This window comes from Seriola aureovittata, chromosome 17 (assembly GCF_021018895.1).
Source record: "Seriola aureovittata isolate HTS-2021-v1 ecotype China chromosome 17, ASM2101889v1, whole genome shotgun sequence".
Classification (NCBI taxonomy): domain Eukaryota; kingdom Metazoa; phylum Chordata; class Actinopteri; order Carangiformes; family Carangidae; genus Seriola; species Seriola aureovittata.
Genome location: NC_079380.1, coordinates 22459557 through 22483824, shown reverse-complemented (window position 1 = coordinate 22483824; position 24268 = coordinate 22459557). Strand labels below are relative to the sequence as shown.

At 47.2% G+C, this 24268-nt stretch overlaps 2 protein-coding genes across 4 annotated transcripts in view; both read left to right on the top strand.

Annotated features, from left to right (window-relative positions):
• Positions 1–14825, top strand: part of LOC130185912 (meiosis inhibitor protein 1) — a 58618-nt gene extending 43793 nt beyond the window's left edge. Inside the window, exons 26-30 of one of the 2 annotated variants that reach the window (XM_056402666.1) lie at positions 5100–5181; positions 5538–5644; positions 6291–6422; positions 12879–13006; positions 13796–14825. In XM_056402666.1, the coding sequence (XP_056258641.1) occupies positions 5100–5181; positions 5538–5644; positions 6291–6422; positions 12879–13006; positions 13796–13850 (504 nt within the window). In that variant the 3' untranslated portion in view covers positions 13851–14825. The remainder of the gene's footprint in view (positions 1–5099; positions 5182–5537; positions 5645–6290; positions 6423–12878; positions 13007–13795) is intronic. The other variant, XM_056402665.1, reaches the window with a different exon arrangement.
• Positions 14826–15120: 295 nt separating this feature from the next.
• LOC130185805 (coiled-coil domain-containing protein 134-like) lies at positions 15121–23945 on the top strand. Of its 2 annotated transcripts, none has more exons than XM_056402477.1 (7): positions 15121–15604; positions 18914–19050; positions 19274–19395; positions 20360–20444; positions 20938–21119; positions 22360–22431; positions 22691–23945. In XM_056402477.1, the coding sequence occupies exons 2-7, from the start codon at positions 18945–18947 to the stop codon at positions 22814–22816; spliced, it is 693 nt and encodes a 230-aa protein (XP_056258452.1). In that variant the 5' UTR covers positions 15121–15604; positions 18914–18944; the 3' UTR covers positions 22817–23945. The 2 variants fall into 2 exon arrangements, with proteins under 2 accessions (XP_056258452.1, XP_056258453.1); XM_056402478.1 differs by lacking the exon at positions 15121–15604 and adding an exon at positions 16180–16321.
• The last annotated feature ends 323 nt before the right edge of the window (positions 23946–24268 follow it).

Below are 24268 nucleotides of genomic sequence, written 5' to 3'. Positions count from 1 at the left end.
CAGCAAATATTGAGTCACTTGAGATGCTAACAAATGCAATACGAATAACAATATGTGCAGAAATGTTTATTCAAAGGAATTAAAAAGAAAAAGATTACATCAGATTGAGCAGTGTTGCTCTATCCTCAGACAGATGCACAGCACTTGTGTGATCTCTTTCTTTGCCTCTGCTCCAGGTGATCTTTAAAATCTTCACGGCGTGACATTTGAACCCGCCTTTCCACCCACACTGTGCTGTGTAGAAAACGAAAACGAGGTTGCGATTGATTTAGCCAGTTAGCATAATGAAAATGGCACACAGATCCAGAGCGATCACAGGTGTCTCCAAAACGTTGTCACAGGTAGCTGGTGTATTGACCTTGGTCACTTATTGGAAAAGAATCAGACTGAGTTCATTTTTACATTAAACAGGTGACGCGCTCCTCCTCCTGGGTGGCAGCCGGCACACCTGTATATAAGTGCAGAAAATACAGCAGTAGATAGAGTCTTTATCAAAGAGATCATAAAGAATCTAATGCAGTAACGTCAACTGTGCACTGAAGTACTACATATGTTGATCCTTACACAGCCCTTTTGATTTTTACTATTGTTTCAACCTGATAATTCTTTACGATTAAAGCCGGTGCTCCAGCTTCACAATCCACAGAGGCTCCACATAAATATGAAGCACTAAAATGCTCCATCACACATCCCAAGTGCGTTGGCTACTGCCTTTACTGCCATCGGTTAATGCACTAAAGTCTGAAGACTCCCACGATAAAAGGTTCAATTTTTCTATATGACTGAAGCTCGGATATTGCGAATCAATGAATCACGAGGCTTGCAGGAGTTATGTGTGTGGCGCCGGAGTGAGTGCGGTAATACATTTCGCCTCCGTCTTTAAATTTGGGCGCAGCTGACGGCTGAGACTCATTGTCCATTAAACAGATGTAGCTTCGAATTATTCTTAAGCCCTTGACATTCTCACATCGCAGCACACAACGACCAGATTGTCAGGTTTGTTGTAGTGAAACGAGAAAATGTAAGTTTAAGCAGCAATAACAGCACACACAAAAAAAAAAGTCAAAACAGAAACAGCCACAGACAATTCCTCTTAACAATATAAGCATCGTGAAAAAGATTCAGAGGAACAAGGTCGTCTTGAATCAGCGGGAACAAAGAGGTGGTCTGCAGTCGCACTGCTGTGGGAGGTTGTGTGGAAGCCCGCTGTCCTGTACGTTCCACTGGCTTAATGCAAAACCTCAAAGAGGCTCCGGCTAATGAGGCGTAGAAACCACAGGCACGTGTTGATCCTGATGTGTAAAAGGTCACGGCCGCCACGAGAAACACATCTCTTCCCACGCACCAACCAGTACTTTACCATTTGATTATTTTATCGATATATTAATTAAGAGGCATTACACATACGAGCTGTTGCGTTAACGAGTTAAACCTTCAGTGGTGAGAGTTGAACAAAAGCATCAGTATATACACACACACACACACACACACACACACACTGCGGTTGCGAAAAGAGATATTTATATATTTGAGTGTATATTCAAAAAGTATCTGGATAAAATATGTAAACTGTGAGATAATTGGGTGTCGCGCCTGTTGTATCTCCTTTTTATCCTGTGTCTGTGTTGCAGCTCGCCAGCCTGTGGTTCCACACCAGTGGCGTTTCCCCTTCCGTATAAAAGACTGAAGTGCTGAACTGAGCTGCAGCTCTATGGTTCAGTGCTCTGTAGTCTTCTGTTCAGCAGCTGATATGAGTAACAGTCGTCGTCCCCCCTTCTCTCCTCCGTTTTGCTTTCTTTCCCCCATGATGCTCTGGTTTTGGTGGCAGGAGGAAACATCACAGCTCCTCTCCTCCTCTCCTCTCCTCTCCTCCTCTCCTCTCCTCTCCCTCCTCTCCCTCCTCTCCTCTCCTCCTCTCCTCTCCTCCTCTCCTCTCTCTCCTCTCCTCTCCTCTCCTCTCTCTCCTCTCTCTCCTCCTCTCCCTCCTCTCCTCTCTCTCCTCCTCCCTCCTCTCTCTCTCCTCTCCCTCCTCTCCTCTCTCTCTCCTCTCCCTCCTCTCCTCTCCTCTCTCCTCCTCTCCTCTCCCTCCTCTCCTCTCCTCCCTCCTCTCCTCTCCTCTCCTCTCCTCCTCCTCTCTCTCCTCTCCTCTCCCTCCTCTCCTCTCTCTCCTCTCCTCTCTCTCCTCCTCTCCCTCCTCTCCTCTCCCTCCTCCTCCTCTCCCTCCTCTCCTCCTCTCCTCTCCTCTCCTCTCCTCTCTCCCTCTCTCTCTCCTCTCCTCTCCTCTCCTCTCCTCTCCCTCCTCTCCTCTCTCTCCTCTCCTCTCTCCTCTCTCTCCTCTCCCTCCTCCCTCCTCTCCCTCCTCTCCCTCCTCTCCTCTCCCTCCTCTCCTCTCCCTCCTCTCCCTCCTCTCCTCTCCCTCCTCTCCTCTCCCTCCTCTCCTCTCTCTCCTCTCCTCTCCTCTCTCTCCTCTCCTCCTCTCCTCTCCCTCCTCTCCCTCCTCTCCCTCCTCTCCTCTCCCTCCTCTCCCTCCTCTCTCTCCTCTCCCTCCTCTCCTCTCCCTCCTCTCCTCTCCCTCCTCTCCTCTCTCTCCTCTCCCTCCTCTCCTCTCTCTCCTCTCCTCTCCTCTCTCTCCTCTCCTCTCCTCTCTCTCCTCCTCCTCTCCTCTCTCTCCTCTCCCTCCTCTCCTCTCCCTCCTCTCCTCTCTCTCCTCTCCCTCCTCTCCCTCCTCTCCTCTCCTCTCTCTCCTCTCCTCTCCCTCTCTCCTCTCCTCTCCCTCCTCTCTCTCTCTCCTCTTCTCCTCTCCTCTCCTCCTCCCCTCCTCTCCTCTCCCTCCTCTCCCTCCTCTCTCCTCTCCTCTCCTCTCCCTCCTCTCCTCTCTCTCCTCTCCTCTCCTCTCTCTCCTCTCCCTCCTCTCCTCTCCCTCCTCTCCCTCCTCTCCCTCCTCTCCTCTCCCTCCTCTCCCTCCTCTCTCTCCTCTCCCTCCTCTCCTCTCCCTCCTCTCCTCTCCCTCCTCTCCTCTCTCTCCTCTCCCTCCTCTCCTCTCTCTCCTCTCCTCTCCTCTCTCTCCTCTCCTCTCCTCTCTCTCCTCCTCCTCTCCTCTCTCTCCTCTCCCTCCTCTCCTCTCCCTCCTCTCCTCTCTCTCCTCTCCCTCCTCTCCCTCCTCTCCTCTCCTCTCTCTCCTCTCCTCTCCCTCTCTCCTCTCCTCTCCCTCCTCTCTCTCTCTCCTCTTCTCCTCTCCTCTCCTCCTCCCCTCCTCTCCTCTCCCTCCTCTCCCTCCTCTCTCCTCTCCTCTCCTCTCCCTCCTCTCCTCTCTCTCCTCTCCTCTCCTCTCTCTCCTCTCCCTCCTCTCCTCTCCCTCCTCTCCCTCCTCTCCCTCCTCTCCTCTCCCTCCTCTCCCTCCTCTCCTCTCCTCTCCCTCCTCTCTCTCCTCCTCTCCTCTCCCTCCTCTCCTCTCTCTCCTCTCCCTCCTCTCCTCTCCTCTCCTCTCCTCTCTCTCCTCTCCTCTCCTCTCTCCTCTCCTCTCCCTCCTCTCCTCTCTCTCCTCTCCTCTCCTCTCTCCTCTCTCTCCTCTCCTCCTCTCCTCTCCTCTCTCTCCTCTCCTCTCCCTCCTCTCCTCTCTCTCCTCTCCTCTCTCCTCTCTCTCCTCTCCTCTCCTCCCTCCCTCCCCTCCTCTCCTCTCCCTCCTCCTCCTCCCTCCCTCCCTCTCCTCCTCTCCCTCCTCCTCTCCTCTCTCTCTCTCCTCCCTCCTCTCCTCTCTCCCTCCCCTCCTCTCCTCTCCTCTCCCTCCTCCTCCTCCTCTCTCTCCTCTCCTCTCCCTCCTCTCCTCTCCTCTCTCCCTCTCCTCCTCTCCTCCTCTCCTCTCCCTCCCTCCCTCTCCTCTCCTCTCCCTCCTCTCCTCTCTCTCCTCTCTCTCCTCTCCTCTCTCCTCTCTCTCTCCTCCTCTCCTCTCTCTCCTCTCCTCTCTCTCTCCTCTCCTCCTCTCCTCTCCTCTCCTCTCTCTCCTCCCTCCTCCCTCTCCTCTCTCTCCTCTCCTCTCCTCTCCTCTCTCCTCCTCTCCTCCTCTCCTCTCCTCTCCTCTCTCCTCCTCTCTCTCCTCTCTCTCCTCTCTCTCCTCTCTCTCCTCTCCTCCTCTCTCTCCTCTCTCCTCCCCTCCTCCTCTCCTCTCCTCCCTCCTCTCCTCCTCTCTCCTCTCCTCCTCTCCTCTCTCTCCTCTCCTCTCCTCTCTCTCCTCTCTCCTCTCTCTCTCCTCTCTCTCCTCTCTCTCCTCCTCCTCTCTCCTCCTCTCTCTCCTCCTCTCCTCTCCTCTCTCTCTCTCCTCTCCTCTCTCCTCTCCTCTCCTCTCCTCTCTCTCCTCTCCTCTCCCTCCTCTCCTCTCTCTCCTCTCTCCTCTCTCTCCTCTCCCTCCTCTCCTCTCCTCTCTCCTCTCCCTCCTCTCCTCTCTCTCCTCTCCTCTCCTCTCCCTCCTGTCCTCTCCTCTCCCTTCACTCCTCCTTCACTGTTCCTTGCTCTCATTTAAACCTGTCCTTTAATCATCATGTCCTCATCTGCCCTCTTCTCATCTGTCCTTTCTCTTACCTTTGGCCACTTCACCTCCCCTCTCTCTCTCCCTCTCTCTCTCTCTCTCTCATCCCCTCCCACTTATAAATTTGACTCCTTTCTTCTCCTGTCTCCTCCTCTCCGCCTCAGGATTAGGGTGTAACTCTCCGCTGTCGTCTATATATCCGTCTGGCCTACTTCAGTATTTTTGGACACTACACAGTGTTCACTGCCAGCGCTGCCACAGTGGGAGATACATGCATTATCAAAACCTCGTTCACTTGCTCTCTGTGGTGTTCCCTTTGTTTTGTCTGCATCTGTGTCCGTGTGTCCGTGTGTGTGTGTGTGTGTGTGTGTGTGTGTGTGTGTGTGGTCATATCTGACAAGTCAGAGCGCACAGGCAACACGTCACATTTCTGTGGCCCCTCGTGACTTGCAACGATGTGACATTTTACAGATGGAAAACGTCTCAAAAGATCTTCATCATCTTCTTCTTCTCTGTGCGAGTGTGTATACTCATCTTCCCTCTCGTTTTTCACTCCGATGTGCCTCGTTCTCCTCAGAAGCACGAGCTGCTGCTGAGAGCCTCAGTCAACTGCCTAAGCTCCCTCCTGGGCTTCCTTCAGAGGAAGAGTCCTGTTACAGGTACCAGACAGAGGCGGGTGGGGAGTGGGTGAATGCAGGTAATCTGCACGTGTGAGTGATACTTCTGTTTCTGATTGTTCATTTGTTTCTTGTTATTCTCTCTCATATTATCTCCGTCTTCAACTCTGTAGAATCCATGTTTGTTTGTTTGTTTTTGGTTGTTTTTTTTTACAGGCTCTGTGTTTTCATGTTTTGGCTCTTGGCAAGTTTTCACATGTTAACTGTTTGTCAGTAACTGTACAGGGAAGGAAAAGAGCAAAATTTAACCAAATTGATCTGAATTAGTCATCCTGACTTGTCATTTCTCTCCCCCTGGGTTTGTTTTGTGTGTGTGTGTCTGTGTCTCTGTGTGTTAGCAAAATTTGTGGTGTGTCAGCCATGGAGTCGATTCCTCCTCTACAGCTTGCTCAGCTCAGGAGAGAGCTGCCTCCTCCACCCTGCCATTCTCAGACTCATCACACTTGTGAGAGGTTTTACACACACACACACACACACACACACACACACATACGCACACACACACACACACACACACAAACGCACCCAATCGCACCACTCAAATCAAGTATAATTTCTTGGGCATGGTTCTGAGCAGTAATAAATATTTGATATTAAAAGTATCAAAAGTTAATGAAGGTAATAAAAGCGTAGAAGTGGCAGAAGTATTTAGATCACCTGAACAATGAGAGTGAATACAGAGCAGTGTTTTACAGGCTGACACAGAGACACACGTGGAAATTAAAGAAACCTATTACCATAGTTTGTGTTGTGAGCTGTGGCTCCGAACACTTTCTTTTCATTCATTATTCAGTGAACACGGGGGAGGAACGTCTGGTCAGCTGTGACCCTTTGAGGCGCATGTTACACGGCACTTTAGAGTCTAAAACTCGATCCTTGTCCTTTTACATTTATTTAATTGACCTTTACTTCAACCACAATAAATCACTTCACTGTTTATTGTTTCCTTGATTCTTAATGCTTTTCTCTCTGTCCGTTTATTTATGTCTCCCTCTGGTTTTTCCTCCCGTGTTTCTTAGTTACTGCGTCTGTGCATGATTGTGCATTTTTATGTATACGTCCAACTGTGTATGTGTGTGTGTCCTCTGCAGCTCCTGCAGCACAGCAGCACAGCAGCTCTGTGGGAGCCTGACCTGCTCCAGGTGATGGAGGCGGTGGAGAGGAAGGGGGTGAAGGAGCTTAGCCAGGAAGCAGCACAGGCCCTCAGGCTGCTCCTCACACAGGTAGACATGTACACACACACACACACACACACACACACACACACACACAGATAATATAATGAGAACATTGAGTGGATTCTCACAGCAATGGGTCTTTTACATGCTGGCGCCTGTGTATATCTATTTTCCGTGAGTGAATGAATTGGAAAAGGAATCAAGTTCAGATTAAGTTCAGTCGTTCTCACAGTCTCACACAGAGATGATGCAGTGAAGGAAAAGTGAGTGAACTGTTCGGAGTGACCTGGTTTTCAGCATCATTTGGTTTTAGAATATGAGACAAACACAATGTGCTTCAGCTAATATCACAAAGATTTTAACAATCTTTCGTGTCTTTATTGAACAGACATTAAACGCTCACGTGCTGGTGGAAAAAGAAAGTGAACCCTCGGGTTTAATAACTGATCGAACCTCCTCTGGCAGCAATAACCTGAAACCAGCTCGTCAGTAGCTGCTGATCAGAGCTGCTCAATGTTCAGGAGGAAGTTTGGACCTTTCGTATTCTCATGTCCGGTGAGAGCGACTCTTCAGGTCATTCCACAGCATCTCTGCTGGATTAAGGTCTGGACCGACTGTCGCTCCAACAGGTGGATTTTCTTTGAAGTCATTTAACTTTGATGTTCAGGGTCATTATCCTGCTGCATCAGCAGCTTCTCCTGAGCTTCAGCAGGTGGACAGTCTCCCTCACATCATCCTGTAAGAGACCCTGATAAACCTGGGAATTCATTTCCCCCTCGACGGTGTGAAGCTGTCCAGGCCCAGAGGCAGAAAATCAGCCCCAGATCATGATGCTCTCTCCGTCCTGCTTCACCTTGGGGATGATGTTTTCATATTGGTGTGCAGTTCCCTCTTACTCCCTAAACATACAGCTGCATGTTCTTCCCCAAACAATTCAACCTTGGTTTCATCAGTCCACAAAACATTGATCCAGTAGTGTTGTGGAGAGTCAAGCTGCTGTCATGATGTGTGTATGAACAGAGACATGAACCAGCTCCTATGATTCCTTTAAGCCGTTATCTGTCTTTGTTACGTTACAAGCTTTTGGACTCATCTTAGCCGGACGCCCTCTTCTAGGAGGAGCAGCCACAGGCCTCATCTCCATTCACAGACAGTTTATCTGACTGTGCACCGATGAATAACTAAACTCTGTGAGACGACTCTGTGACCCTCTCCAGCTTAATGCAAATCAACAAGTCTTGATCTTCAGTCTTCTGAGATCTCTGTTTCACATCAGCAGATGTTTCTTGTGAACAGCAAACAGTAAACCTGGAGGCCAGTCAGTGAAATGGTTATTTTAATTATAAAAAAGCACTAACTCCTGACTCCAGTTAGCTTTTGTTGATGCCACTAGCCGAGGAGTTCACATACTTTTTTTCCAACCTAAACTGCAAATGTTTTCAGTGTGGAGAAGAACAAAATAGTTTTAGCTAAAATAGATTGTGTTTGTGCATCAGACAAATTTATACATAAATGAAGATAATTGCAAAGGCCTCACGTACTTCTTCTTGCCGCTGTATTACTTCCAAATTTTTATTCACTTGCTGCAGAAAACAGCACAGGCAGCAGAACACAGAGACAGCAGGGGAAATGTTAATGGGAAAGAGCAGGTTTGTTTATGCAAATAAAATACCAGCATTTTGCACTGCAGCAGCAAAATGCCAATTTACAACAGTAGCCTCAGTGTGGGACTTCGTCTCGCTTCACACAGTGGCGCCCGGTAAAAGGCTGATTGAGAGCTTTGGTTTAACCTTGAAGTGATGCAAGACCAACACGAAGTGTGAGGTCAAAGGTCACAGTGTTTTCTGTTTTCTACTTGTGGTCTGTTGTCAGAAGCCAACGACTGTGTAAACACTTACTCGCTGCCTTGTGCTTCCCTCACTCTGCTCCCCGATTCCACTCAGGCACCTGAATCTACTAAAGGAAAGACTCACTGCCGTTTATTAGCACTCGTCACTGGCATCAATTCATTTACCTGGGCTGTTAGTCGCTGGTGTCCACAATCGTTGATCATGTCGGCTCTAATGAGTCTTCATCTGTGTTGGTCGGAGAAACTAGACGCTGCTGCCTTTTAAAAAGCTCGATAACACCTCTATTGAAACAGGCAAGCTGTGTAATTGTGTCTGGACCAATCAGTGCAGACTGTTTTGTGTCTCTCAGTTACGTGTGAGGCAGAGCAGCGTCTGGTGTATTCAACTCTGGAATCCGTGATTATTTACCAACGTTATGATTTAGAAAATACAAGTAGCTAAGAAAAGATTTTTATCCTCCATGATCCCAAGATTAAGATATTTTTTTATGTTGCCGTGACCTCAGCGCATGTATCATGTCCACTCTTTACACAAGCGTGAACCTTTAGAAATAATCGGGATAAAAAATAGACTGAGCCCTCGAGTAACGATCAAGTCACTCAAGGGACCCGGCGGACTGGTTTTCATTGAGGCATTCAAAGAATGAATACATAAGCGCAGACACAGCTGCCAAGTCAGAATACTATTTGAACTTACTGTGTTAATTCTGGAGGTCCGTCCAATTCTATGAGAATAAAGTCCCGACCTCTGTGTCTCCAAGTATTGATTGTGATGACTGTACGGCTTTAAGTCAGAACGATATCTGCTCAGCTCTCAGTAAACTTTTTTTTTTTTTTTGTCCGCTGGCTGTTTGTTTTTAGATGACTACACAGTCTTTTCCTGCAAATACAAATGAAGTCTCTGTTCTCTCTTCGGCCTTTCACCACTGATGTTGGATGTGAACCGCACCAGTCGTAGATGTTAAACGGTTGTTGGTCTGAAGGCCTCTCCTGCTTGGAAGATGACTTATTATTTGCTGTACATATCCACTGAAGAAGGCAACAACAAATGACCATATATTATTATTATATATATTATTATTATCATAAATAAGGCTGAAATTCCTCTGCTGCGCTGGGCACAAGCGTAACACAGGGCCAGCCAATTTACATCCTGAGATCAGCAGAATACCAACATGTGGTTGTGACACTTGGAGCTGCTGCTTCCACTGCAGAGAGCACAGAGCCCCCGGAGGTTTGCTCTTCCTCGGTGGTGTGTTCAGAAACCAGTATTCTGCAGTTAAGTTCATTTGAGTAGCACAAAAATAATATGGCAAAAAAAAGATACCCGAGGCAGTGCGGTTTATTGTGGAGCTTCACAAGCATCTAATAATGTCCCCACCACCACCACCACCACCACCACCACCCAGAACACTGGAATATTGTCACTCTGTTAATATAGGATCATTGAATTTAGAAATGTACAACCCCCCCTTCAGCAAAAGTGCAAACGAGATTTAGAGAAAATGCAAATGAATAGTTTTGTTGTACAAACCATAAAGGTGACGTGAAAAGAATAACTGTGACACAACGGTTGTGCTTAACTGTGATTTCTGCTCAGTTGTGATCGCAGCACTTAGATGGCACAAGCCTCTTACGGCCAGAATCATTCACCAAATCACAGAGATTATCCCCCCGGCTTAAAAAGCTCTGTGAAAAATGAGTTTCAATGTGAGTTGAGGACGATGAACGACACTCACTCACCGGGCGCTTTATCAGGGACACCGCGCTGACACTGGGTACTTCCTCCCTCTGCTCTGAAAACGGCGTCAGTTCATCTTGGCGTTGGTTCCACGAGCTGTCGGAAACTTTTCCCTCCGAGACTCCGTGTGCTCCACGTCGACACGACTGCATCACGTCGTTCCTGCACAGATTTGTCACGCTGCACGTTCGCACCGCCAGTCTCCCGTTCTATACCTCATCCCAGAGGTGTTTCTACTGGATTCACATCTGGAGCCTGGAGGCCGCCGAAGTGCACTGAGCCGCATGAATAAGCAGGTGTGCAGGTGTTCCTAATAAAGTGCGTGCCGAGTGTGTGTCCTTGCTGTTACCCTAGTTAACTTCGCAGCAAATGCACCAAGCCTGTTTGGGTTTGCTAAAAGGCTTTATAAAGCACAGAGGGAATAGCAGCCGCATCAGATTGCTCAGCTCAAATCTGGCATCATGTTCACGACCAGAGACGCATTTAGTATTCTGAGAGTAGCTCAGAACCAGAGGAGTGACAGAATGATGGCTGCAGCTCCCAGTGCAGTGTGCGCCAGGGAATCATGAACCGTGTGAATGTGCACGCATGTGTCTGTTTTCTTGTGTAGGTGTGTGTGTGTGTGTGTGTATTGTATGTGTATTGTGTGTTTGTGGAGACACTGAGGCGGTTTAGAGGAGGCAGGGTTCAATGTGACAGACACATTTCTCTTAACAGTCTCAAGACAGTAAGATTTTTCTCCCCTGTCATCTCTTCTGCTCCAATCTGTCACACACACACACACACACACACACACTCAACACATTAAACTTCACAATTTTCATACGTTTTGTTGATCTCACTTTGGACTTAAGTGAAATATCAGCTCATGAGTAGTTGATCTGATATCATATCGTATCTTGCTTCCTGCCCACGTGTCCTGACTTATCCGTCAGCTGAGTGTGTATGTGCGCGTACACACATGCTGTGCGCACACATGCATCATTTGCTCTTGCAGCTTGAGCCCATGGCTATTTCCTCCTCTTTACACATTAGCGTGTGCTCGTCTTCCTGCCTCTGACTGTGTGATCCTGTGGCCAGTGTTAAGTGTAAGCGAAGCTGCTGCAGCTTGCACTGCGTAATTAGTTAGCTTCCCAGATCTGAGCTGGTCTTAGGGGAGAGGCTCTTTTCAGAATTTCTAAAGCTTGCAGATTTCTAATAACTCCCCCCCCCAATCTGGTGGGAATCTGTCACTCTTCACTCTCTGTCTCTTTCAGTCTTGTTTATAAAGCCCGACCTTTCACTTGCTTGCCTTTTTCTGTTTCTCCCCCTGTTCCTTTGCTTCCTCTCTCTCCTCTCTTTCTTTTGCTCTCCAAACAGCTCTCACCCCAACAACTCCACTTCATTCCCCTCTGTTTCCCCCTTTTGCACTTTTCAATTACAGTGTTGGAACCATTTCTTTATTCTGCCCTTTCCTTCACCTGGCTGTTCCTCAAAATACCATCCTCGAGAGTCACTGGATGGGAACTGTTGCCAAATAAAAACAGCTATAACTTTGAGTGCAACACTCACTTGTTGTGTAAGAGGATGAATTTTTCTGTTTCTACCAACCACATACAGTCAGTTGCTGCAATCGGTTTTATCTTATCGGTTCGATGCAGCCATGTTGGTGTCAAATCAAAAACGGCTCTTATCAGGGAAGTGTGAGTGAGCACACACACACACACACACACACACACACACACACACACCCTGAGAATCCAGCTGAGTGATTTTCACAACCCTGAAGTATAGATGTAGACATTAAACATTCTGTTTGAAACCACTGTAACGCCATCAATTTTAATCCCTACCTGTGCACTCGAACTTAAAAACCCCCACACCAGTCCAGACCCAAAGAGTCTCTCACCCCCGCAGCTGAGTCGCTCGCTCTGCCATTGAAAACAAAAAGGAAAATAACGATGAACCGGTGACAGTACTGAAACGATAATTGTGCTGGTGCGGCTCACAACATTATTGTTTTTGAAGTGGTGCAAAAAGATTCTTGGCAGATGCTCGTGGCCTTCATGTTTTTTTAATTATTAATTTGTGCTATTTTTGTGTCGAGCAGATTGAGTTCTGTGTTCGACGCCGTCTGGAACATGTGGCCGTCACTCACAGCTCAGATCTTCGGGATGGATGTGAAGATCAAACCTTTAGTGAGTCTTTGAACCTCTGGCTCGTGCAGCCAAACAGCTCGGCGGCAGCTCAGTGCCGGCACTTGGCGACTCTACGTGAACGAGCGTGAACAGGGATCCGTGTTTTCAGAGCCTGAGGCTGCTCGTCGCCGCCGGAGACGCTCTGCGACCTTTTACCTTTCGTAAACTTTTCTCTTGATTGTGAATATTCTCTACAAGATTTTCTTTATGCTGCTTACGCTCACTGATCCTCATTACCTAAAGTACACAGTCACATCTACAGCACAGCTCCATTTGCTGCTCCGCAGCCTTCGTACACATTTCACCTGCTGTACGCCGCTGACAGCTGAAATAAATAGTTTTCATTTCTGCGGTAGAAGAGGTTCCTGTCTTGCTTACTTATTTAGCACTCTGCAAATCTCAGGTGTGTGTGTGTGAGTCTCCCTCTGCTCCCTCCTGTATGCTGTAACCACAAACAAAGATTTACTTTCTCAGCTCACCTACACATGTTGTTTTTTTAAGTGACTCTTAAGATAAAAAATGTATTTTCTATAGTTTTCAGATTTCGAGAAAAAAAAAAGGCCTTAAGCATCTTTTCTCTCTTCAGACATTTTACTTTTGTTTTTATTTTTCTAATTCTTAGTTTTGTCCTCTCTTTCTCCTCCTTCTTTCATCCTCCTCTCTCCTGCCCTGTCTCCCCCTCTCTTTTTTCTACTCAACAAAATAAAAGTCTCTCTCTTGTTCTGTTCGTGCAGATCCAGAGCAGCGTCCTGCAGCCGCCGCCCACAGAGCAGCGCGAGCAGAGAGTGAGGGATATGATGGAGGCCCTCGGCCCACAGACACCAGCCGTGAGCTGCAGCCCCAGTCTGCCCAGCAACATCCTGTATCCCTCACATGAAAGTGAAACACACTCATAAACACCCCTGAACTATGTAAAACACACGCTGACACACTGCATTTAATGTGCAGGCACATGCACTCTCGCCTATATACAAAACTGCAGCTCGCACCCTGCAAAAACCTCAAACATGCGAGTCTGAGGAGCGTCGTAAAAGCAGCAACACCTACACCTACACCTACACGTACACACACACACACACTCACACACACTTTGAGCACACCGTGAACGATAACCATACTGTACCTCAGTGTCAGCATCTTTATTGATTTTTCTCTGGCAATTTATTGAATGTCTGTGTTGTGCTGTTCAGTTAATCTCTTTAAAGGGTGTCGTACAACAGAGTCATTACTGTATTTCAGTCAGTCAGTACTTAAAGGCTCTCTACATCTGTCACGCTGATAGACTCTCTCTCTCTTTCACACAAACATTCTTCCTTTCATCCACCCACACGTGCTCGTATACTCTGTGTATGTCGGCTCAGTCTGATATTAGCTCTGTTGCCTGCTATTATATGAAAACAATATTGTCACATCACGTTGATCGCTGACAGAAACACCGGGAACAAAGTGAAGCACGTACCGACTGCAACTGAACCGGTGAAGTACAAAACATACACACACTTAGGTTCATTAACACTATGTAAACTGTACACTCAAGTGAAACTGCTAAGATTGTTCGCACACACACACACACACACACACACACACACACACACACACACACACCTTACTCTCTCACCTTGCTGTCTTGCTCCTTAACTCTTGTCTGCAGGCACGTTGGAGACGTGTCCATCTGTCTGTCCGACTTTACGCTGAGAGCCGGCTGATGTCTCCCCGTTAACTGATTCATGCGGTTTAGAAATTATTACTCTGTTAGTTCCACGGTTCTTTTCATTGTTCATTAATTGTTAATTTGTAATTGCTCTTCTCGTAAAGCACCACATGATTGATTGTCAGATTGTAGTGTCACAGTGAAAGAGTTTACAGCTTGTACTTGTTCTTTGAGAGTTAAGCTTAATTAATAACATTTGTGCCTTTGATACAGGACAACTTAATTGCTCATGATATGATACCGTTACGTACACTGGGTGTCTCTGCTGTTTCCTGGAGCACCTAACGGACTCATACGTCCTCATTTGGAGATTTTTGTGCTCATAAAAATTTGACTTCTTTTTGAATTTTACAGCTTTGCGGGGTCAAGGTGAAACCTTAGCGTAGTCACTTATTATTGGGACAGCCAAGTCATTTTCGTGGATTCTGTTAAGTGGCTTTTTCTATCAGATTAAAAACCCACTGTAAAATTAAAATACTGCCTGTGCTGCTTGTTTTTCTGTGAACCCCCGTGGGTCCTTGGAGTTGCGAAACAAAAATGAAAGAGACACATTCGACTTTATTGTGGCACAAAACACTCTTCATGACACTCATGAAAATGAAGAAAGAGAAATAATTGACTTGGTCATTGCACTGGTTATCTCCAGCCCACACCCCGACCCCCAGCTCTCCTCTCCGTAGCCCGGGGAGGACGTTCTGTCACAGTGAGGCTTGTGCTTGTAGAAAAACCAGGGAAGGCTTCACAACGTTATGGCTCCGCTAAGTTTCATGTGAGAGTGGATCCTCACAGGCCCTTAGTGTGTTTGACTGACTGCGATGTGGAGGTGGCCTTGCTGCTGTTTCTGATGTGCTTTGCAAAAGTCTGCAGAATGGCATGATTAACTTTCCACTGAAGTAAAGTATTTATGTCTGAGGTCAGGTGGACTTCTCATGTTCACTGAATACGAAGTAGTTGCTCCCTCTTTAGATAGATAGACAGACAGATATATACTTTATTTATCACCTAGGTGAAATTCAAAAATAAATAAATAATAATACTTAATAATAATTAATAATGGTGTGCGCGTGTGTGTGTGTGTGTGTGTGTGTGTGTGTGTGTGTGTATATATATATATATATAAAATAATTAATCCAGTTCATGAGCCACTTTCCTTTGGCTTTTTTTTCTTTTCCTTTGGGTCTGTTGCAGACACAGTAAAACAAATCCTAATTGAACTTTAATTATAAATCTATAAATATAATGATCTATAAATAACTCCTCGCGTGAGCGTGTTTCCATTCTGACTGTTTTAGTGAAAATATTTTTCGTTCGAAAATTGTGGCAGGAAAGAAGTAGGCGTCATCATGTCAGAGGAAGCACGGAGAGAGAAACGAAACGCGGCCTGCCCCGTGCCCTGGCGGTGTCTCTCTCTAAACCGTCCGTGCGGAAACCACATCCTCCTCCGTGTTTAGCGCCCGCTCGCTGTCATTCGTCCAAGGCGAGCCGGGCGGTGCGATCGTGGCGCTGGCGGAGTGGAGCAGCGAGAGCCGCATGTAAATGAACACCTCCACCTCCGTGTTGTTGTCACCTGAGGATCCAGAGGGGCACATCGACTCGTCCCGTCCCGTCACCCCCCCCCTCATCGGCGAGCCGACCTGTAACGTTTACCGTGGAGATTAAGAAAGAAAGAAAGAAAGAAAGATTAAACTGCACTACTTTGGAGCAGACGCTGACCGCTAATCGCCGCCGTTTTCTCGCCACAGAAACACGGTGAGTGATCCGGGAGTTTTGTGGCTGTGATGTCCGGCGCTCTGTCGGTCGGATGTGCTGTGCTTGGCCGCTGGATGAGGGATCCGGCGGGGGGGGGGGGGGGCTTACAGCTGCGGTGACAGGCGGGGATCTGTTTGTTGGGGAGCGACTTCTAACACTTGCTTTAATTCCCCCCCCCCCCCCCCCCCCCCCCCCCCGAAAAGCGCTCCCCCCGCGAAGAAACCCTTACATTAATCATTGTGATATACTGCGGAGTTGATGTGATCTCGCACCACAGTTTAAGGATAAACGCAGAATTACGGGCTTAAAAAATTGAGGAAAAATTAACTCCTGGTTGCCCGCAGACACAGTCGCGCGGGTCAGGTAGGGGACACGTACTCAATTAAGCAAACAGTAATTGATGGTTCACATGACAGTCTTTACCCAGACTCAGCCATCATCATCATCACCATCACCATTACGCATGTCCGCGGCTCTGCCTCTGCATGAATGATGATAGAGGGAGAGCCTCGCAGATGTGAGCGGGGGGGGGGGGGGGAGTGAGAGAGAGAGAGAGGGGGGAGGGAGATGATGTGTCAGTCCTTGAACCTCAAACCTCCCACAGCAGGCAGGCAGCCTGAGGGGGATCTGGATCCTCCTCTGCTGCACATCCAGCCGTCTGACGGGCATCTTTCTTCTTCTTCTTCCATCCTCTCTGGAGTTGCTTTCACCACGAGGGTCAGTTTCTTCTTCTCCGTGACGTTAATGTCACAGAGTTGGTTTGCTTGGCAGTTTGGACTGTTTCTTACTCTTGATTTATTCAGATTATCGTTTGCGTTTGTGTATGTCTTTTATCGTGTTGCCTGTACACAGAGAAATATTCCGTTTTTTTTTGCATCGCACTGCACCGTGGAGTCAACGGGCTGCGTGTTTTCACACCGCGCACAGTGGAGTTATCTTCACAGGTCCGCAGTGTGATTAGATGTGGGGTGGGGGGGGTGGGGTGGGGGGGGACAAGCTTATCTGACAAAAGCTGGGACCTGGATCTCCCAACACAGGAAATCAAACTTCAGCCTCGCTGCCACAGGAGATTGTTGTTGGCTGAGAGGAAAATCTCCTTCCAGCCAAGAGATTTATGTGGGTTTACACGACTACAGCAAGAACCACTCTGGCTTCAGACCCCCGAACACCCCTCGCCAAACTTGTGCGCCCCCACCCACCCCCTCACCCACCCCGGATATCTCCTCGCTGCTGTCCTGACCACAGGCACAAACCCTCTCAGACAGACGTCATGTCCGTGGGTTTTTCCTGCTCATGGATCTTATTACTTCCTGAGCGGCAGCAGCTTCGGGGGTTCAAGCGGCACTTGAGATGAATCATGTTCCTGGTGTGGACAGTGTTTAGCCACGTGTAATCTTTCCCACGACTTTGACTTTTCTTTCATTAGTGTTGCCTGCTTTCAGTTAATGGATGCATTTAGACTCCCATTTCTCTGCTGCTCATGCCACATTAGAGATGATTGATTAACCACCCCCCCTCCTCTTCCTTTAATGTCCTTCTTACGCCACTTCTTAAACTCTCAGCACTTTGTCCTTCTGCACAGAACCGTTATCCACTGCTTGGATATATGTGTTGACTGCATTAAATTGTGCCGGAGGCGATAACCTTTCTGCTCATAAATATCTGTCAGAGCTGCATGGCCGCCTGCTCAGAGGCGCACAGGAGCATCAAATAACCCGATGAGCAGCCGCCAAGGGAGAGACCAGCGCCCCCCCCCCAACCACCACCACCTCCCTTTTTTTTCCTTTTGGCTGTTATCAAGAAATACTGAGGCTTTCGACCAGCACTTAAGGATATTTAGTGCAGCGTTTCTCAGAAAGCTGGGAAGCTTCCCAAAAGATGTTCCCAGAACGCACAAATTGGCCTTAATCGAACATTGTCTTCACTCAGCTGTCTACAGGAACACTTGTTTCTGCTGACTGTTTAAAGAAGGAAGAAAAAAAGTTACAGTCTCACAGTTTTATCTTTGAATAAGAGACTTCAATGACCACTGAGACTTCAAACTGAAGCTCAAAGCAGCTCCAACAGAGAGGGAGTAAAATCTCATTTTCTCTGTAGGAACTTTGGGTGGGTTGAGAGTAATGACTGGAGATCTGCTGTGAGATTAGAGCCGGTGGACAGTTGTCATGCTTCCACCAGGATGAGCTGCCTCAGTGGGAAGTGGAGGCAGGTCGGTGTCCCTGTTATCACAGTGCGTGTTTAGGAGCGTCTGCCCCCCCCCCCCCCCCCCCCCCCTCTGATATGAGTGAGATCCTTAAGGGGGCAAATTAACATTCACACCCCCGAGACGTTTGCTCTGCTTTCCTAGTCCCTCGGTTTCAGGAATCGGCAGACACACTTGTAAAGATTAATTCTGTCGGTCCCCGGTGCTCATTATCCCCTCGCGCTGCTTCTCGCGCTGCTCCTCGCGCTCCTGTCTGTTTTATCGCCGCGTCTCAGCAAAGGTAGATAAAATATTCACCAGGAAAGCTGTTGTTTCCTGCAGGGTCTCGCCTTCCAACTTCTCACCCCCCCCCACCCCCATTGAAGCCCCTCACCCCTCTGCATCCCTCTGATTATATCATTGATGGAGCCCTTGCTAAATTATGCATGAATTATGTCTTGTAGCTTTTCATCAACATTGTCTCGTGCCTCCCTGGAGTTACTTCTGTTTTTCTGCTAATGTTTTCTTTAAAAAAAATTGGCTTTCATCAAATTTTCATTTGATGAGGATCTATTTTTAGTTGTTGTATATATCCTCTCACTTTCATCCCCTCCCTTTTCATATGTAGTAAGAAGAAAAAAAAAGCCCTCGGGAGGAGAAGGAAGTAGCAAGCGAATGAAGGCCACTCCTTTTTGGATGGAGAGACCGGGGGGGGGGGGGGGGGCAGAGGAGAGGAGGAGAGAGAGCAAAGAGCGACTCTGGTGCAGGGATTGTAAATGTTCCTCTGGGGAGTTTGCAAGTGGCAGACATCAGATGACATCCTTTTATTTTTTTAAAAGGAACAGAAGCAAATCCCTTATTTCACATGTTCCACAAGTATCACAAGAGAGAGAGAGAGAGGGGAAGAAAAATGGCCTCATGAATAAAAAAAATAAAGAAAACTATTTCATTGAGAGCCTAGTTTTTCAGATGAAAATGAAATCTGTATCAAAAGAAAAAAAAAGGTGTTCAGCGGTCCCTCGCCTGTAGCGTGCGATGATTTGAGATCACACAACTCTGCCAATATTTTTGACGTTTTTCACAATGTGATGTGCATCTCACGGCTTGTCATGTCTCTTCATGTTCAGACCAGCGCCTCTCTGCCGCCCCCTGCTGACCATGCTGCAGAGCGTGTGCGCCGTGGTCGTGGCACTCGCCGCTGCCGCCCTCAGCTCGGCGGACCCCGACGCGCACAGACCGAGGCATGACTCCAACCTGGAGATCTGTATCCTTCTGTGCTGCTGCCAAACGTGTGTGCGTGTGTGCGTGCGTGCGTGCGTGCGTGCAAGTCACTGAATGTGAAACTAATGCATGCTCGTGAATACATTTCTGTGCATCTCAGTGTGACAGATGGGTGATGGAGTGAGCATTAATGTGACTTATGCCCCTGTGCAGAGAGAGAGAGAGAGAGAGAGAGTGTGTGTTTCCTCCTGACCTCCTCTTGTCAGACAAGCGGCTGTTTGAGACCAAGAGGAAAGATCAGCTGAACGCGCTCAAGAACCTGGTGGAGCTGAACGACATCAACCAGCAGTACAAGATCATAGACATCATGCTCAAAGGACTCTTCAAGGTAGGGTGTGTGTGTGTGTGTGTGTGTGTTTGTGTGTGTGTGTGTGTGTGTGCTTTCTGACATTATATCCTCGCAGAGTCCGTGGGCAGCAGCAAAATCAAGCACAAGTATTAAAAAATAAATAAATAAATAAAATAAAAAAGTTATTTCTAAGAGCGCAACCGTCTCGTGCTCTCAGCAGATCGAGGGATAAGAAGGTTCCCGGCTCAACACAGAATCAAAGGCTTCAAATCCAATGATTACATTCATCAGCATGTTTCCTCGCATTCATTTGAATGTTAAATCAGACTCAGCCGCTCACAGCGCCATTCACTCTGCGCGAGGCCCCCGGGGGGGGGGGGGGGGGGGGGGGGGGGGGGGAAGGGGGAGGTGGGGTTGGGCTCTGCTTTACGTTGCGCCTGCGTTTCCCAGAGGACAGTTATCTATGCATCCGCGCGCCTCTCAAGGACGACCAGCTTTTAGTCAACCTTCAGTGGCTGAAAAAGCATGGTCGGCATTTCTCCGCCACTCTTATTTGTGTGTTTGCGAGGGGCTCCTGCTCACATCTCCTTCCCTTTTCCACCGCCGTCACAGACACCGACTCTGATCTCAGTCCACGTCCGTGTTTGCGAAGATTGCCTGTAATTTTCGCGGAATTGTGAGATAAATTGCATTAACACCTCTCCTCTCAGAAGACGCATTTTGTGTCCGTGGACGCAGTGATTCCGTTTTTGACACAATTTACAGTCAAGACAGGTTTAATGTTGTGATGTAAGAACTCCTAACGACCCACTGACGGCCCAGGCCGCTCCTGTTGCTCACCCTGATGGAAGGCGTGTACAACCTCACAGAGCCGCCGGCGGGGCTGTACACTCTTCTTCTTCTTCACCTTCATCACCACTGCAACTTTAATTCACAGCGCATATTGTAAAGAAACCTCTCTCTCTCTCTCTCTCTCTCTCTCTCTCTCTCTCTCATTCTTAAGGTGTTGGAGGACTCCAGACAAATCCTGGTTGCTGCCAACATGCAGCCTGACGACCCCTTCCCCATGGACGATAAGATCAAAGAAGGTCTGATTCATTCTCAGCTGTTTCATCATTTCATTTTATTTCAGTGTCTCTCTCTCTCTCTCTCTCTGTGTGTCTCTGGCTCCTGCTCTACTTTATATAAGTCACTTTATTTAGCAGCGTCTCTCACACTCCGGCTCTCTCTCCTCCACCTCTGACTGCTTTGTCTTGTGTCTTGCCTCTAAAAACTGCACCACCTCTGTCAGTCTCTCTCTTCCTCCTTTTTGACGCCATCGGCTGCCAATAATATCAACGCTCTCTCTCTCTCTCTCTCTCTCTCTCTCTCTCTCTCTCTCTCTCTCTCTCTCTCTCAACATCTGTCTGAATGTCGTGCACATTAGCTTCCCTTCCTTTTTAAGGCTTATTCAGCAACACTACGACACCAGCCTCCACCTCCCGAGCAAAATCAACCACCGCTTGAGCTGCACTCGTAATAAATATTGTCCTCCTCTGTCTCATCTCTTCTAATGAACCTTCTCTTTATAAACCTCTGCAGCTTATTCCCACGTGGTGGAGAATACGGCGTTTTTCGGCGACGTGGCGTTGCGATTCCCCCGCATTGTCCACCACTACTACGACCGGAACGCCGACTGGGGCGGTCTGCTGCGCTGGGGGCTGAACTTCTGTAACCTGACGGGGGTTTTTACCGGAGGAGCCCACCAACATGTCCTCACACTTGTAAGACCAGACACTGACCCACACCCGTCCTAACCGTAACAAAACGCCACCTTTTCGTCAACAGCGTTGTCACAGTCCACTCACGCCTTCTCTCTGCAGTATAAGCTTTTTAAAAAAGATGCCGACTGTAAAAGCTCATGCTTCTGACTGGATTCTGAATTCACAAAAATATTTTGTGAGATCTCCAACTCTGCAGAGCTGAACAGACAGAACAAGGGTTTTTTGTTTTTTTTTGCCAAGATAAAGCTGCAGAAAACACAGACTCAGACCACATTAAAGAGCTGTTGCGGTTTCAGACTAAAAGCAAAGGCCTTGAAAGTATGAAAATAAATGAGTAATCCTTTCAACTTGTGACTGTATGTGAGATTTGCTTGGGTTTTTTTTTTTTTTAATATTAATGACAGATTCACTTTAGTTTCTTTTTGCAATTTTCCGTAAATTTGAAACTGGAGCGAAATGTTGGACATGATGATGCATCAGATCTTTGCTGAGGGAAATGAGTCGAACCGAAACATTGCTGGATTAAATAGTTCCAGCTCCGTTGTGAGGACTAGAATTCAAAAGTGCGGAATTCAATATAAGTGCAAATGAATACTTTTCTCTGCGGGGGGGGGGGGGGCACTGAGTGTGGAAAACACTGCAGTAAAACAATGCAGTGTAATACACATGCATAGCACAGGGTGAGGTAAATGTGACAGGTGAATGTGACAGGTGCATGAAAGAACAAACATAGTTCAGGTTTTAGAGGAGATGCTTGATCTTCTGTCACCGTCCTCAGTGGCAGCAGATAACTTCTCTTTCATCGCTGCGGAACGTGTCATTTGACGGATGCATCGGATGCATGTGGGATGTTTTGTCACCTTAGAACCTTAAAAGAGCAAAGCAGATAAAACAGTGCTCCCTGTTTAATGTGCAGGTTAATGAACTAAACTCTTGCAGGATTAATCTGTGACCTTAGCAATGCGCCAAGAGGATTATACAGTGGATTTATTCTGAGACCCGAAGCACCCTCAAAGTGTTCACCCAGCGCTCACTTTAGCGTCAGTAGCCCCACTCTTACCTTCTGTTCCTCCCCTCTCCATTTCACATTGCGCAGAATGGAGAATTGTTTTGTTTTTTTTGGCCAAATTGCAGCGTATTGCTTTTTAGCTGCAGAATAAGTGACGAAACGATGTCTCATTTTTATTCCTTATCTCTTATTCTTTTCCTCTGTTACCCGTCTGTACCACTCCTCCCTCAGATGTCACAGGAGCTGGGAATAACAGAGAAATCCCCAGACTTCATGAACCCGTACCGCACCGAGAGGGATGATGTGAGTAAGATGCTTGTTGTTGTTGTTGTTGTTGTTGTTGCCCACTCTGCCTTGTTCTGTATTATCATCACACACGTGCAGTAACAGTAGTGACCACTCTTAACGACTCCCCCATCAGCCATTAACTGCTGCTATTAAGTCTCACCGAGTCTCTGTAACTAAAACTTAGCGCTCTCTTCAGAAACAATCCCTTATTTAAGAAAACATTATCACTCACATCGCTTTAATAGAACATCTGTACCTCTCTGCCTTTTTGTAGGTCCTTCACACTGCAGAGGCTTTCCAAAAGATCCTGAGGGAGGAGGAGAAGAGGAGGAGGAAGGAGGAGAAGAGGAAAGAAATCCGGAAAGGCCCCCGCATCTCCCGCTCTCGCACCGAGCTATAGCGCCGCACCCTCAGCGCTTTGTGCAGAGCAGAGGAGGAAGAGGAAGGAGCGTACGCACGGTCCACAAGGGGCGGCTTGACTTGTAGACTCAGATGACAGCGAAGGAAATCAAAAGCTGCCATCAGTTGTACGAAAGCCAGGTGCTCTGTTGAAAAGAAGAGAGGAACCCTCAATGTGATACAACAAAGTGAAAAGGAAGTGGAGGTTAGCTGACAAGAGCCTGAATCACTGAGCTCAGTTACAGTGATTACAGTTGGAAAATCTGTTGTTGTATAAGAGGTTAAATATGTCTCTGGAATAGGAGTTGATAAGGGAAACTCACTTTTGATAACTTGAGGATTACATAATTGTACTTTGGAATATAAGTAATTTCAATAAATTTGCTTCAGAACTTTGCAAAACCCTCCTGTATCGTGTCTGGTCTAGATTTAATGTGTCTAAAGCCCAAATGCTTCAAATACGTGTGGTTGCCAAATATAAGTTTGACCTCACCTCATTAAAATCCGGCCTGTTTCTGGTTAGGTTAAGCTTGATTTAGAGTAGTAGAGTTTTATTTCATTCTCTTTATTTTTTATTTCTTAAGTTTTTTTTCCTTGAACTGAGATTTGTTAGAGAGATGTTCGTGAATAGGCAGATTTATGTTCTTGTTGCTCCTCCAAGTTGTAAGGAAACTTCTTATATTTTGTTAGTACATTACCACTTATTTTACCGCCCTCTGATGAGGGAAGTGTATTTTCTTTTTTGTTTGTTTTACATATTTGGCACCTATTTTTGGTTCCATTAGTCATTCTCTTTAGACCCGTCTCTGTAGTAGTTTCACTTTAATGATCCCTAGTTAATAAGAATTATTAAGTCCTTTTGAAAAGATCTGTAAACCAGACAGTGCAGTATGTGACTCCTCATCTTGCAGCCCCGCACCTGTTTCTTTATTAAACATTTTGCTTATTTTTTTTTTGTCATTTTCTTTTAATCCTTATTGGAAATTGAAATTGAATTGAAATCGATGTAATTTTAAAATAGTATTACAACTGTTATAAAACTATATGTATATTCAGAGAAATAATATCATTGCTGCAGAATGAACAAGCCATTTTGTTATCAGATTTAATGAAATAAAAAGTTACTCTGATATGTACAATACCCGTGTCTCTTTCTGTGTGTGTGTGTGTGTGTGTGTGTGTGTGTGTCTGTGTGTCTGTGTGTGTGTCTGTGTGTCTGTGTGTGTGTCTGTGTGTGTGTCTGTGTGTGTGTCTGTGTGTGTGTGTGTGTGTGTGTGTCTGTGTGTGTGTGTGTGTGTCTGTCTGTGTGTCTGTGTCCGTCTGTGTGTGTGTCTCTGTGTGTGTGTGTGTGTGTGTCTCTGTGTGTGTGTGTCTCTGTGTGTGTGTGTGTGTCTGTGTGTGTGTGTGTCTCTGTGTGTGTGTGTGTCTGTGTGTGTGTGTGTGTCTCTGTGTG

What these genes read in the sequence shown, in the direction of transcription:
- LOC130185805 (XM_056402477.1), top strand. Translation starts at nt 18,945, where the DNA reads ATGCTGCAGAGCGTGTGCGCCGTGGTCGTGGCACTCGCCGCTGCCGCC. An exon ending in TGCTCAAAGGACTCTTCAAG is followed by an intron (nt 19,396 to 20,359) that starts GTAGGGTGTGTG and finishes CTCATTCTTAAG; the next exon opens with GTGTTGGAGGACTCCAGACA. An exon ending in GGACGATAAGATCAAAGAAG is followed by an intron (nt 20,445 to 20,937) that starts GTCTGATTCATT and finishes AAACCTCTGCAG; the next exon opens with CTTATTCCCACGTGGTGGAG.